The sequence below is a fragment of the Gorilla gorilla genome, chromosome 14, assembly GCF_029281585.2.
Source record: "Gorilla gorilla gorilla isolate KB3781 chromosome 14, NHGRI_mGorGor1-v2.1_pri, whole genome shotgun sequence".
Taxonomy (NCBI): domain Eukaryota; kingdom Metazoa; phylum Chordata; class Mammalia; order Primates; family Hominidae; genus Gorilla; species Gorilla gorilla.
Genome location: NC_073238.2, coordinates 49,364,030 through 49,379,077, shown reverse-complemented (window position 1 = coordinate 49,379,077; position 15,048 = coordinate 49,364,030). Strand labels below are relative to the sequence as shown.

The window sequence follows — 15,048 nt, the reverse complement described above, 5'->3', positions numbered from 1 at the left end:
GGGTAGAGTATATTGCTATAGAAAAGAGAGATATTCTTTAAAGTTTCACTTAAAAGATCTGCAAAAGCCAAAAAAGAAACAAAAAATCATAGATTTATAGATGAGCAATGTTTGATATATAAAATAAAGATACTGTCAAATTCTGACAAGAACATGAAAACAAAGCCACGATTCACCCACCTGAAGCATTAGAGCATGTGGGGAATGCACAAAAATGGATGCATTCTCTTTTGGTGATGATTCCAGGCAGAGCTGAGCATCAGTGGCCTTAGCATTATATGTAAAGGCAATGCTACTTGCAAGTTTCCCATCATATAACACCTGTTTATGATGTTCTGCCAAATGAATATCACTCTCAGATTTAAACTTGAAGGTACTCTGAAAAAATAAAACTAAGGTAAACACTCTTTTTAAAAGCAACAATTACACTCAAAAGTTTTAAAGCAGAGAAACATTTACAATAATAAACTACTTGTGTACCTTTCATGTGTCAGGGACTATTCAGTGGTATTACTTACTTTGTTATTGTCACTTCAATTCAATGAGAGTTAAGTTTTATTATGCCAATAAAAATGCTCAGATCTTCATTTTCTAATTTAAAGTTTTTGATTACTGGCAAAATCATTTCATTAGAAAAAATATCAAACCTGATATTATATATAAATAGGATTTTACTAGACTACATCAGAGCTTAAGTTGAATTTTTCTTGTTAACACTGTAAAAAGTATTTGTGTAAATAAACAGTGCCTGGCACATGAATTACTTATAGAGAAAAATGATTATCATTTGAGGCTATAAAAAGTTAACATGTAAAAATATTCACATCTTTACTAAAAAGCAAATCAACCTATGAAATACCAATGCTACTCAATAATAATATCACGATATACATACAAAACTCAGAAGAGTTCATTAAAACATGTTATTACTTTTTATGAAACACAAGAACTAAACCTATGCCATCTATAACAAGAAAGGTATTGTTAGATGTGGTTAAAATTGCTCTGCAGATATGAATCTAATAATGATAAATAATATTTAACCTTTGCAATAATCACATATCAGTATTACTATTAATTTCAACTTACAACTATGAAAACTGAATGTTACAGAAATTAAGATGTAGAAGGGGCCAGCACGTAATCCTAAGTCTTCTGATTTATACTCCATATTCAATGTTTCGATAGTGAAATCATCTTAAAATCCTGACTCTGCCACTAATTATCTTTTTCATGCTGAGCAAATCATTAGGCTGATGTAGCTCTAATTTTCTTACTCTAATGTTATAAGGTTAAATTAAATGTCCCAAACTCAAGTTCTTACGGGAGGCATACAGATATGCATATAAGTGAATTGGGCCAGATGGGGACTTCCTCAAACTAGAGAAGATTTGTCCTTTCTAAAAGTGGCCCCTACTCCTCAGCTCAAGTCAACTGTTCAATGTTGCTAGTTCTTCCATATTTCAAAAGAAACATGAAATCTGAATTTTTATCTAAAATCACTATATTTTAAAATTTAATTCAAACATTTTAACACTGTGCAGACCAAACATGTCAGTTTTTACTTCTGGACTAGCGTGTAGAGACTATCTAAAAGAAAAATGGATGCAAACCATTAGTTATCAGGCATGAGCCAAGACAAGAGCGGCATGAGCCAAGACAAGAGCAACATGAACGATTAAAAATTTGTGTATGCTGTAGTCTGAAGTATTTCATTGATAATACTTTTTTTTGAATGAGGAGGGTAGTGTTATCACTAGAATGTTTAAGAACTCAGCATACCTGCATTCAAAAAAACAGTGACTGAATTAAAACACACAGATAAGTTGTTAAACACTGAAATCAGCTTTCCGTGTCTGCATTTTACCACTGCTGAAACATTTGTACATCCCATTGTCTAGAACAAAACTCTTGCTTTCATTTTGTTCATACTGCTTACACTGGAATTAACAAATTTAATATATTCTCTTAAAAGATTTAAAATCATTTTGTGGAAATGTAAGATATCTAATAAAACCTATTTTTATTTGGAAAAACATTGATTGGTCTTAGTTTTTCTGAGTCCATGATACATACCATATGTTATTTTGGTTTGTAGGAGGAAAACAAGTTTATGTAATAAATCTAAAAGTTTTAGGTTTAAAAAAAGTGTATAATGTAATTTCAATATAAACACAGAATCCATTAAATGAAGATAATTTTCTTATCTTTCCTTATTTGCAGTATTAGGTTATTTCTATGTCTTTAAATTTATATATAAAGGCGGACATGTACAATGCTTACACCTGTACTCTTAGCACTTTGAGAGGCCAAGGTGGGAGGATCACTTGAGGCCAGGAGTTTGAGATCAGCCTGGACAACACACAGAGAGACCCCATCTCTACCAAAAAATTAAAAATTAGCCAAGTGTGGTGTCACACGCCTGTAGTTCCAGCTCTTCATGAGGCTGAGGTGGAAGGATCACCAAGTCCAGGATTTTGAGACCACAATGAGCCATGATCATGCCACTGCACTCCACCCTGGGTGACAGAGTGAGACCTTGAGTCTTAAAAAAATGTTTTTAAAGAAAATATTTTACATAAAAGTATAAGCCTTTATATAAATATCAATGTTTACCGTATTATTTCTTTCAGAAGGATTTTCAGAGGAAGAATTGTTATATAAATCTGTATGACTAGGAGATGGATGAGAATGAGAAGTGACTGCAAATAGGCAGGTAGGATCCTTCTGGGGTGATAGAAATGTTCTAAAATTAAATTGTAGTGATGTCCGCACAACTTTGTAAGTTTATAAAAAAAAATTGACTTGTACACTTAACATTAATGATTTGTATGGCATGTAAATTACACTTCAATAAAACTGTTATAATTATTTTAAAAGAAGAAAAGAAGGTATGAATATATTTTGTACTAATTACACTCAAATAAGTAGAGTATGATGCATTCTTTTCAGTATGGACCACTTCAGCATAACAAAGAAGGTGGATGGAAGCAAAGTTGTACTGAGCTAAGGAAACGACTCCAAGTGGTAACTGAATCCACAGAAACAAATGAAGAGATTCATAAATGATAAATCAGAAGATCAATATAACAAAATCTATAAACATATACTGTATCTTTCTTCTCTCAGCTTCTTTAAAAGACACAATTATATGAAGTAATAATTACGTCATGTTGGGTTCGTAACATATACAGATACTATATGTATAACAATAATATCACAAAAAAACAGAGAAAACAAATAGAGCTCTATAGAAGTAACATTTATATAACTCACTAGGATAAAATTAATATAAATCTGAGGCTGATTCCAGTGAGTTAAGATGTATATGGTAAGCTCTACTGCAATCAGTAAAGAAATGGTTTTTAAGTGAAAAAAATTATTTAAAAATTGAAAATGCTATATAAGAAAATAAGCACATAATCCAAAGAAAGCAGTAAAGAAGAAATAAAGAAATAAAAAGAACATGAGACACATAGCTAACAAAAAATAAAATGACAGATGGAAACCTAATTATCGATAATCACATTAAAGATGAACGAAATAACCGATCAAATCAAAAGGCAGAGATTGTCAGACTGGATAATAAAATAAGATTCAATAACATACTGTTTATAGAATATTCAAAGATAAAAACATATTTAAAGTAAATAAAATGGGAAAAAATCAAGAAACCACAAGAAAGCTGGAATGGCTGTGCTAATATCGGACAAAATAGACTTTAAAACAAGATATATTACTAGATATTAAAAAGACATTGGATAATGATAAAAGGGCCAATTATCAGGAGGATATAGCAATTGTAAACATATGTGCATCCAACAACAAAGCATCAAAATACACGAAGAAATCTCTGAAGAAATGAAGGGAGAAACACACAAGTTAATAATAATAGTTGGGCACTTCAATACTCAACTTTCCATTCATAAGATCAAGAAGGAAACTGAAGATTTGAACAAAAACCAAACAGAACTAACAGACATCTCTAGAACACACCATCCTAAAACAGCTTAATACACATTCTTCTAAAGTACACATAGCTGGGCTCAGTGGCTCATGCCTGTAATCACAACACTTTGGGAGGCTGAGGTAGGAGGATCACTTGAGGCCAGGAGTTCAAAACTAGCTTGAGCAACATAGCAAGACCCTGTCTCCATAAAAAACTGAAAAATTAGTCAGGCACAGTGGCTTGTGCCTATAGTCCCAGCTACCCAGGAGCTGAGGCAGGAGGATAGCCTGAGCCCAGGAGTCTAAGGCTCCAGTGTGCTAGGACTGCACCACTGCACTCCAGCTTAGGTGACAGAAGAAGAGACCCTGTTTCCAAAAAAAAAATGTACACATGAAACATTCCCTGAATAGACCAAACTCAGGTCATAAAACATCTGAATAAATTTATGAAGACAGATATAATACAAAGTATATTATCTGTCCAAACTGGAATGTTAGAAATCAATAATATAAAGGAATTTGATGAATTCACAAATATGTGGAAATAAACACATTCCTAAATAACCATCATGTCAGTAGTCACTCTCAGGGTTCAGGAAAAAAACCGACTGGGATAGTGCTTGTAGCTTTTCTGTAATTTTTATTTTACTTTTAAATTTTAAAATGAGAGAGAAATAAAGAAGGAGATAAAGATTTAAGAGAAAGTGAAATATGAGAAGTGATTTAAGAGAAATATTAAAGATAAGCAAAGTAAATAAACATGCATAGTCAAGTCTCTGGAGAAGAAAACCAAAGCAAGGAAACAGAAGAAATTCTAAAAGTACAGTACAAGAACAATTTCTTAAAATATGAAAAGATGCAAACTACATATGAAAGTGGACACCACATACCTGAGAAATTAACTCACAGTGACCAACACCAAGACATATCTACCAAAATTACTAGATTGAAGGAAAAAGAAAAAAAAATCCTTTGAGCATCTAACAAGACTAAGTGCCTTGTAATGGAGAAGATACTACATTGTCAACAGGCTTTCAATACCAATACCTCATGCCAGAGAAAAATTAGTAGCATATTTTAAGACATCCAAAGAAAGAAAAGTCAGGGATTTTATAGCCAGGCAAAATGGCTTTCAAGTATAAAGTATAAAGCCCCTTACAAACTAGTATCAAAATGCATTTCTCAAGAAATACTATTTCCATGAACTCTTCCTGAGGAATGTACTACAGAAAGAGCTAAAACACAGCCGAAACACATCAATATAAGGAAATAATATAAGCCTTAAACACACAGGTACTTATAGAACTATGATTAAGTAAGAGTTAAGAGTCAATGGTATGTAGTGACTGCGTGAGCTCACAACACAGATAAGACCTTGTATTAGCTTGCTGGGTCTGCTACGAAAAAGTACCAGAGGCTGGATGGCTTAAATAAAAGAAGTTTAATTTCTCATAGTTCTGGAGGCTGTAAATCTGACATATGGGTGTCAGCAGGGTTTTCTTCTGGAGACTCTCTCCTTGGTTTGAAGACAGTCTAACCACCTTTTCTTTCCTATGTCTTTACATGGTCTTCCCTTTGCGTGTGGCTGTGTCCTAATTTCCTCCTCTTTATAAGGATACTAGTCATATTGGATTAGGGCCCAATAACCAAATGACCTCACGTAACCTTAATTACCTCTTTAAAGACCCTGTCTCCAAAAACAGTCAGATTACAGGCTACTGAGGGTTAGAATTTTAGTGAATTTTAGGGGAACATAATTCACCTTGTAACATACCTCAACTATTTTAAAAATGGCAAGATGGAGAATGAAGATAACATATGCAAAAACAAATTAACTGTATTTTCAGTAATTATAACAATTGGGCATTATTGGTATTGTTATTCTGAGACTGTTCTTTATGTATAATTACAGGATTTTCTAATCTATTATCCTGTGTCTATTTGACAATCAGTACCCTCAATGAAGAAGAAAGGAGATTTAACTTCAAGTAGGTCAAGTTAAAACACCACACTCTCGGCGCGGTGGCTCACGCCTGTAATCCCAGCACTTTGGGAGGCCGAGGTGGGCGGATCACGAGGTCAGGAGATCGAGACCACGGTGAAACCCCATCTCTACTAAAAATACAAAAAATTAGCCGGGCGCAGTGGCGGGCGCCTGTAGTCCCAGCTACTCGGGAGGCTGAGGCAGGAGAATGGCGTGAACCCGGGAGGCGGAGCTTGCAGTGAGCCGAGATTGCACCACTGCACTCCAGCCTGGGCGACAGAGCGAGACTCCGTCTCAAAAAAAAAAAAAAAAAAAAAAAAAAAAAAAAACAAACACCACACTCTCCTGCTTTTTCTCCTTATTCCCTTGTTCTCCTCATTCTCCTTTGCTGGTTCCTCTGCACCTCCTCAACTTACAAACACTGGCTTTCCCAAGGACTCATTTCTCAGTTATCTTTTTCTCTGAACTCACTTCACTGGTACCTAAATCCAGTCCTTTACCTTTAAATCCTGTCCATATCCTGCCAATGCCAAATTTCTATCTCCAACCTGTATGTCGCCTCTGAACTCCAGACGTTCTTCATTTTTTACATTTAGATGTCTATCAGGCATCTCAAACAACTATGTCCATAACCTATGTCCATAACCAAATATTTGATCTTCTCTGCCAAAACTTATTTCTTTATAGTCCTCCCCATCTCAGTAAATGACAACTCCATCAGCTCAGTTTTTCAGCCTAAAATTCATGGGGTCACTTACTTGCTCCTCTCAATCCTCTCTTGCTCCCTTACCCCATGTTCACAGTGACAGAAAATCCTACTGGCACTACCTCCAAAGTATATCCAAAAGCTGACCTTTTAGAGTCAGATATTTTAGATATGCTTTATCAAAAATCTAAACGAGTCTCAATACTTTCCAGAGCTCTTTCACTAAATAACTGCAACAGCCCCCTAACTAGTCTCCCTATTTCCACCTTTTCTCCCTATTTACCAAAGTAACCAGAGTGATCCTTTTCAAATTGGTATCAGGCTCAAAACTTTTCAATGGCTGTTCCTCTCACTCAAGAGCAAAAATAAAGTCATAACAATCCTCTGAAAGCATGTAATTGTTCTCTGAATTAATCTTCTTTGACTCTTCCCCTTGCTCCTTCTGTGACAGTCACAGGAAAACAGTCACAATGTTCTTCAATCTGTGAAGTAAGCTTCTGCTAATGGCCTTTATTCTGGCTCTGGCATTTGCCCTTAAAGCTCTTCCCCGTATATCCACTTGGCTAGCATCAACTTCCAACTTTTTTACCTGCTTTGTGTGTCTCATAGCTCTTATCACCATATAGACACTATATATTTTTCTTTTGTTTTGTAATCTATCTTCTCCCATGATACTGCACACCCTACTTCTCCAAAATACAGGCAGAGGTTTTGTTGGTTTTAATTGTTATATCCCTAGCATCTAGAACAGTGCCCAACTGTTTAATAAAAGAATGAATGGATGAATTAGTGAAGGCTAATTATTTGTATTTAGTGTACCTTATCTGTAGTAGCTAGCATTGATTTATTTTGTTTTTCCTTTCAACTGAGCTTTTGTTACCTTTAATTTGAAAGAGGAGTCTACAACATATGCTGTGGGTAAATGAAATACTGGATACATATTTGGCCTATCATTCAAGAAAAGACATGCAATTTTGACTTTGTTAATTTTGTTTTAGCCATTGAATTGTAGTCAACATCATTCTATCAAGACGCATTGTAAAATACAGCAACTTTTCAACTACATAGGTGCATTTATAGCCTCTCCACAAATCTTTCTGTTAGTTGTCATATGTATTACATGTATATACTCCTAATCATCCAGGTTTTCTTTTTCAGTCAGTAATGACAGTCAAATAACAACAAATTTATTTAATTTTCTTTCAAAAGACTTAAAGAATATTTTCACCGGATAAAAAAATTCTAGGTTGACAGATTTTTTTTCTTCCTTTCAGAACTTTAAGGATTTTGTTCCACCTCTATGGCTTTACTGCTTTCTGATGAGATGTGTACAGATATTCAAATTATTGTTCCCTTATCAATGTCTAGTTTTCCTCTGCCGGATTTCAAGATTTTCTCTTTATTTTTGGTTTTCCACACTTTGACTGTAATGTGCCTACTTTGGTTCTCTTTGCATTTATTTTGGTTGGAGTTTTCGGAGTTTCTTCAATCTATAAATGTAAGCCTTTTACCAAATCTGAGAAGTTTTCTAACATCATTTATTCAAATATTTTTTCTGGCTTTCTCTTATACTGTGCCTATTAGACCTTTCAAAATTGCCCCATCCATCTCTAGGGTTCTATTTTTTTACCCCAATCTTTCACAACTCTCTTCAAAGTTTCTATCAATCTATATTCAAGTTCATTTACTTCTCTATCATGTTAATTCTGCTAATAAGCCCATACAGCTTATTTTTAATTCCGATATATTTTTCAGTTCTAGAATTGCCATCTGACTTTGTTTTATTTCATGGCTGATACTTCCTATCTTTTAATTCATTATAAGTAAATTTTTCTCTACCTCACTAGTTATAATAGACCTCATATGATATTTCCAACATGTGAGTTATCTTGGTGTTGGTATATGATGATTTTCTCTTCCCTTGAGAATAAGTCACATTTTCCTATTTTTAGAAAAAATACTTTGGGATTATATGCTAAATTGTGTGACTACTACTCCGTACAATATTGTAGAGAAACTTTCTGGCCAGAAAGTTTCCTATAAAAGCAAAAAATAGGGATATCAGTCCATGCAGACCGACTGTTCCATATTTTGACTACCCTCCAAAGCCTGCCTGCTTTTATTCAATCTCCATAACCCTATAGATGTTATCTATATTATGTGCAGAGTTTACAAATGGTTATTTGTGAGAAGATCAGTTTGTTAGGAGCTCACCCCTCCATACAAGTATTGGAAATCCTCTGAAGTGAATTTTAATTTGGAGGTTGTGTTATACTTTTTCTCTTATCAGTTAGAACTTTATTATGATATAGCAATTCATAAAACCATTGTTATCATATTCATAAATGAAGGAGAGAACTCAAAGCTAAATTTTCAAATATCTGGCAATGAAGACTAACTGCTTGCCACACAGGGTTAACATAACACTGAGAAAATATCTAGTAATAATTATAAAATATAAAAACTTTGTTAAAATCTGATTTGCAAGCTTATGTCAAAGGGCCACCTGATACACAAGATTTTATAATCTCGAAGACATTACATAACCCCAAATAGAGATCCACAGTAAACTTATCTGATAGTAAATTTTACCATACTAGACAAATCTACAGTGAGATTTTCAGTATTTTAAATATTTTCTGAATTTCTGTATTTTATTTTCCAAACTGAATGATTTAGTTAATAAGTGACACCCTAACTTATTTACTGTCTCCAGAAAATAACCAAGTACAGAATATTTACTGATAAACTGCAATGCTCAAAACCAAACACTCGACAGAACAAAAATTACCTAGCACTCCAGTGACCAGCAAGTCAAAATCATTTGTGATAGGCTCCATTGAATATATAGTTTGATGACATTATTTGAAGGTAGAATTAACTTATTTTATTAATTTTGAAGCCTGTATGTTGACATGCTATCTACACTAAGCTCAGAATCATAAATATTGTCTGACCATTACAATGAAAGAAAGTTCCATATAACTTAAGGCAAAAAATATAAATACTATGTTATTATACAACACTAAGTACTCTAAACTCCATTTGTGATTTATCCAAATGTCCACTAGTTATTATATTCTCTACACCTTAAAAATTCCACTGTAGCCCTCTACCCCTTCACTCACAGAAAGTGACTTTACCAAGATAATTGTGACTATAATGTGTCAACTACTCAGCTTTTCTTCTGTCAAAACACAATCTGATCAAATGCATTCCTCCTTCCCTATATTCTCTGAATTTCTGAAAAAAAAAGGTTTTTAATATAAAAAATTTTTGCTGATGCCTGTCATGGTAGCAATTGTATTTATAATATTTACAAATTGAGAAAATGCATTTACCCGTGGATTTATCATCAACCCCCGCTAACAACAAGGGGTGCAGTGAGCTGAGAACTTTCAAAACTTAATGAAATACTCTCTTGATGTAATGCCCAAATTTACAGGTAAATCTCTTAAAAGTTCTGACTTTAGGTACTCTACTGTGTGTTAGGATACTAAGGATACACTATGTCACATGAGCTGTGTACACAGGATGACAGGGTTACTGCTCATTATCACTGCTGTTAAAAAGAATGACAAGAAAGACGTGTGAAAAGAATACTACAAATTACAGAGTTTGCAAAGCTGTTCAGGACAAAGTTTGCTTCTTTGTGAATAGAAGAATTACAAAATTGCTTATATTCAGCCCTTTTCCTTGATGTTGCCAGGAAGCTCCCATCAATTCTAAAATTTAACATTAGCAATCATATTGGATTTGTATTTTCTTGATATTCTACTTTTTATATTTCATTTGTTTGCTTGTCACTCTATTTAATATCATTCTATCAGAGCTTAAAAAGACACTGCAAGTATTTTATGAAAAAACTCAAAGAACTAGGAAAGAAAAGCATGCAGCATATTAATACAAAATGTGAATTACAAAAATATTCCTATGCAAGATCAACAATGGCAGAACCAGGATGCAAACCCAACAAAAAGACCCATGAAAGAAAAAGTAACTGTACAAGCACAAGTTCATTTCTAGAGCTAGTAAGACAAAACCAAAAATGATATGGAAAATATATGATAGCAAGTATTGTTACCTTGACATAAAAATAATAGCATTATTATTCTTCAATATTGTTATGGTTATTAAAGTCACTGAGAACAAAAAGATCTTTTAATATGGGTAAATTCAAACTTCCTCTCTCTCTCTCTCTCTCTGTATGTGTGTGTATATATATATATATACATATATACACATATACATACATATACATATATGTATGTCATATATATATATATATGACATACAAAGAGAAATACCAATGCAAAAATACAAAGGCCAAAGAGGGAATATTTTTTAATATTTACTACTCCTTTCCATTACACGATCTTCACATTAATTATTTAAATTGAGTTCAATAAAAAACCACACCTCCATACAAGACAAGTACTCCTTCAGAATTATAAACACTGACTATAATGTGTAATTCTCTTTCAGCTACAAGTAGTTTGAGACTTCACAATTCCTAATGTGATTTAAATAGAACCCTTATATACTCCCCTAGCCAGATGCACTACACACTTTAAGCTAACTCATATATGTGCATGCTCTATCTTACCTAGAGTCTTTGTTTTTAAAGTTTAAAAAACAAAAAGAATATGATAAATTACATTAATTAGTTTTGCTAAATTAGTATACTCACTACTATACCTACTTCCTCACTTAGTGCAATTAAAGCAAAAATATAAGCTAAAATTGAATAATTTCAGGCCCATGAAATATATTATCTTAGTTTCCTTCTAAAGCTTTAACTCTTCTTTCCAAGTTACCAGTAATATTAACAAGTTCTTTATTATGTTCATTATGTAATATGTATATTTCAAATTTTTGTATTTTAAATACTACATTAAGCAAGACAGTTTCATAAGATCTATTATTTCAGAATTGTTAACAAAAGGCATGCCATGAATATTAGAAAATATTCTGAAGAATAAAAGTTTATAAAAACGGTTAAGAAGCATCTTTGAACCAAAAAGAAACTATAATAAAACTTGACTAACATTCCAAAAAATAGAAATGACTCTTAAACCGTATTAAAGAAAGATTTTCACTAAAAATGATATTACACCACATTTTACATCTAAAACTCTCCATAGAATTTATAAAATTACAGTTATTACTACCTTATATCCAGGTCCTAACTGATGAATTGCAAATATCTGTGCTGGGTTGAGTGCTTCACTGAACACATACACGGCACCAAGTTGACCACAGAATACCCTATTTGCATCAGCAGTTTCTGATGATCCAAGAAAGCACTTGTCATAGCTCTATTTTTAAAAGTAATAAAGAAAAATGCATTATTTTTAATGACAAAAAGGTTTAAATCCTTAAATCGGCCTTCATTATCATGAATATTTTAAAATATAACAATAATAATAGAAGAAAGCATCAATTAAGACTTTATTATTTTAATAATAAATGCCAGTCAAGTTTTTTGGGAAAAATGATCAGTTACATGTTTCACACTTATGTTTAAGCAAACAAACAATAGCCACCTACTCAATCTTCAGACTTACCACTTTTCAAATACTATAGTTAAAGGCAAAATAGCTTATAATTATTTATTTACAAAAGTTAAACTAATTTAAAACTGTAATGATGTACAATGATCCATATATGGAGAGATTGATCTGAATCAAGGGAATGACTATTCCAAAATTTAATCATGAACACACAGGGTCTAATTTTTTTATTCTACTTTATTTTTGAAATTACAAATCTATTCCTCTACTTCTCCATATTAAGTAAAAGACACAAAGAAAATCAATCCCTTCTCATATATGAGTAGGAATTACACAGAATCAAATAAACAATAAGACTAAGATCTGCTGCTTAAAGCCGATGGTACAGTGCTCTCCACATGAGGAATTCAGCACTGAAGAAGCCAAAAGCTTGATCTTTCCAGCCTCTACTTCCTACACCCCGCCCACCCAAACCAGGGAAGGCAGTCATGGCTCAGTTCCTTTCTCCTATCCCCACAGGCTATTTCACACCTTAAGAACGAACAAGCAAAAATTATATATGTAAGAAGTACTTTTCGTACTTCAATAAAGTAACAAAAAAAATTGTGAATGGGGTACAAAGGCAAAAAAAAATTGTCGTCATTAAATACACAATCTTTAATTAGAAGTATGGGAACTTTAACTGCATAAAGAATGTATATATGTGTTATAATCTAGAATTCTCCACTTCTTAGGGCACTATTACAAATAACCAAAAAACTAAGTCTTTTCTTTCCAAGATACTGTCTTCTCATTTAATGAGTCAAGAAGACCACTGGGGTTTCTTCCACTCTATAATAAAAAGACTCTGGAGAGATCTCCTTTGGAGAGAAGATAAAAAGCAGAATTTCATCTGTGTATTCTAATTCTGAAAACAACATTCTATTAAATATTTATTGGTTGTGGCTCAACCATAAGTTTCTACGGCAGAGAAAAGTAACTTTTTCTATAAAGGGACAGACAGAAGATATTTTAAACTTTGCCTGCCACACCTGGTTTCTGTCCCATTCTTCGATTTTGTTTGTGTCTCTTAAAAAAGAAAAAACAAAAACCTTTAAAAATTAAAAGCCAAGATTCTTAGCCCCCAGCTTACACAAAACCAGAAACAGGGGGAGGGTCAGATTTGGCTCATAGGGTGTAGTCTGCCCAGCCCCGATCTAGGGGACAAACTGTGGACCATATGCACAGTGCTAGTTAAAAGAATACAAGACAGGATAAGCAAATCCCTGCCCTTCGGGAGATGAAAGCCTAGAGAGATGCAAACAAAACTGAGAAATGAATTGTGTTTAAGAGTAAGTTCTTATAAAACCAGGTATGCTTGAAGGGTTGTATATTATTGAGCTTGGAGGTACTTTCAGCATTAAAACAAACCTTTCACTTTGGCTCTGACAGGCCGGAATGTAGACAATGGAAAGCCCAAAGTAGAGAAACCATAAGAACCCTTGAGGTTTTGATTCTAGTTATTCTCTACCTAGAATCCAACTGTGTCAATTCTTCCCCTGCTAATATACTGGTACACACTAATAAAGTCTCTTTGTTTTATTATAATAAGCAATTTAAGTGATCTTCCTGCTTCTGTAATTTCCCTTCAAAATATTCTCAATACTGCAGGCAGACCGATGGTTTTAAAATAGAAGCACACATCACTTGTCTGCTGAAAACCTTCCAAGGATTTTTAAGCTGAGTAAGATGCGAAAACCCAGGCCTTGTTTGCTTATGAAGGCCAAAATGATTTCTGCCTAACCTCATCTCTTAATATTATTTTGCCTCTTCCTCCCTCTGCTCCAGTCAAATTGCCTTTTCCTTGAACTTTCCTATTCTGCCTCAAAGCCTTTGCACTCACTGTTCCCACTGAATAGAAGAAGTTCCCCACATACCTTGCTTGCTCAACTCTTCCTACTAAAATCATCTCTGGACCATCTTGCTTCTCCCTTCCCTACACCAACTTCCTGTATCCCCAATTTATTTTCTCCATAGCATTTATCACTATGTAATTAATAATAGTGACTATCTGTTATACTTCTGTTTAGGGTCTTCTTTCCATATCTAAATAAGAGGTAAACCACATTTTTTAGTGCTTGATGCTGGAAAAAACAGAATACAGGATTCATGGTTTTTGATCTAAAAAACTTAAAACTTTGGCTAAATGTTTCTGTTTTTTTATCACTAATCATGTCTTTTAGAAATTTTCTTATACTAAATTTAACAATGAAAGATTTATTTAATAAAAAGAATAAACTTTCAAAGTTTTAAGCTTCTACCAAACTATTTTATTATTCAATTCATATTGTAATGATAGATTATACTCCCAAACAAATTAAAACACAGACAGAAAAATAAAGACTTACATCATTTGTGTTAACATGCCAAGCCATATCACCATAAGATACCAGTTGTCCATTAACATAACACCGAATTTCACTGTTCCTCCATCGATTGTAAATGTGGACAATGCTGATCATGTACCACTTAAATAAAAAAATTAAATATATCAATATATAATGTTTGGTTGTTACAGTCTAAAATGCAATTATAACATTCATAAAACCCTACAAGAATATGCTGACAGGACTATTAAGGATCATCTAATACCACTTGATCAAGTTCCCCCTCTCATTTCTCATTTCACAGATGGTAGAAGTGGCACATAAAGAATACTCCTGGAGAAGACAAGAACTACAACCCCTTGACCTCCAGCGTGATGTTCCTTCCGCTATACCAAGATTTGAAATTGTGGAAATACAATTTATTTGTGTTCATTCATTTAAAATTTACATTGTGCCAAGCACTGCAGATACCCAAGGCTGACCAGTTCTCCTAGAATTTATGAGCTACTAAAAGAAATATATATGACACAA

At 33.4% G+C, this 15,048-nt stretch overlaps 1 protein-coding gene across 6 annotated transcripts in view; it reads right to left on the bottom strand.

Moving 5' to 3' along the window:
• Positions 1-15,048, bottom strand: part of NBEA (neurobeachin) — a 723,498-nt gene that overhangs the window by 593,995 nt on the left and 114,455 nt on the right. For all 6 annotated transcript variants that reach the window (XM_055360199.2, XM_055360200.2, XM_055360202.2 and 3 more), the window contains exons 7-9: positions 14,539-14,658; positions 11,810-11,956; positions 181-378 (exon numbers count right to left, since the gene is read on the bottom strand). In XM_055360199.2, coding sequence (XP_055216174.2) covers positions 181-378; positions 11,810-11,956; positions 14,539-14,658 — 465 coding nt within the window. The remainder of the gene's footprint in view (positions 1-180; positions 379-11,809; positions 11,957-14,538; positions 14,659-15,048) is intronic.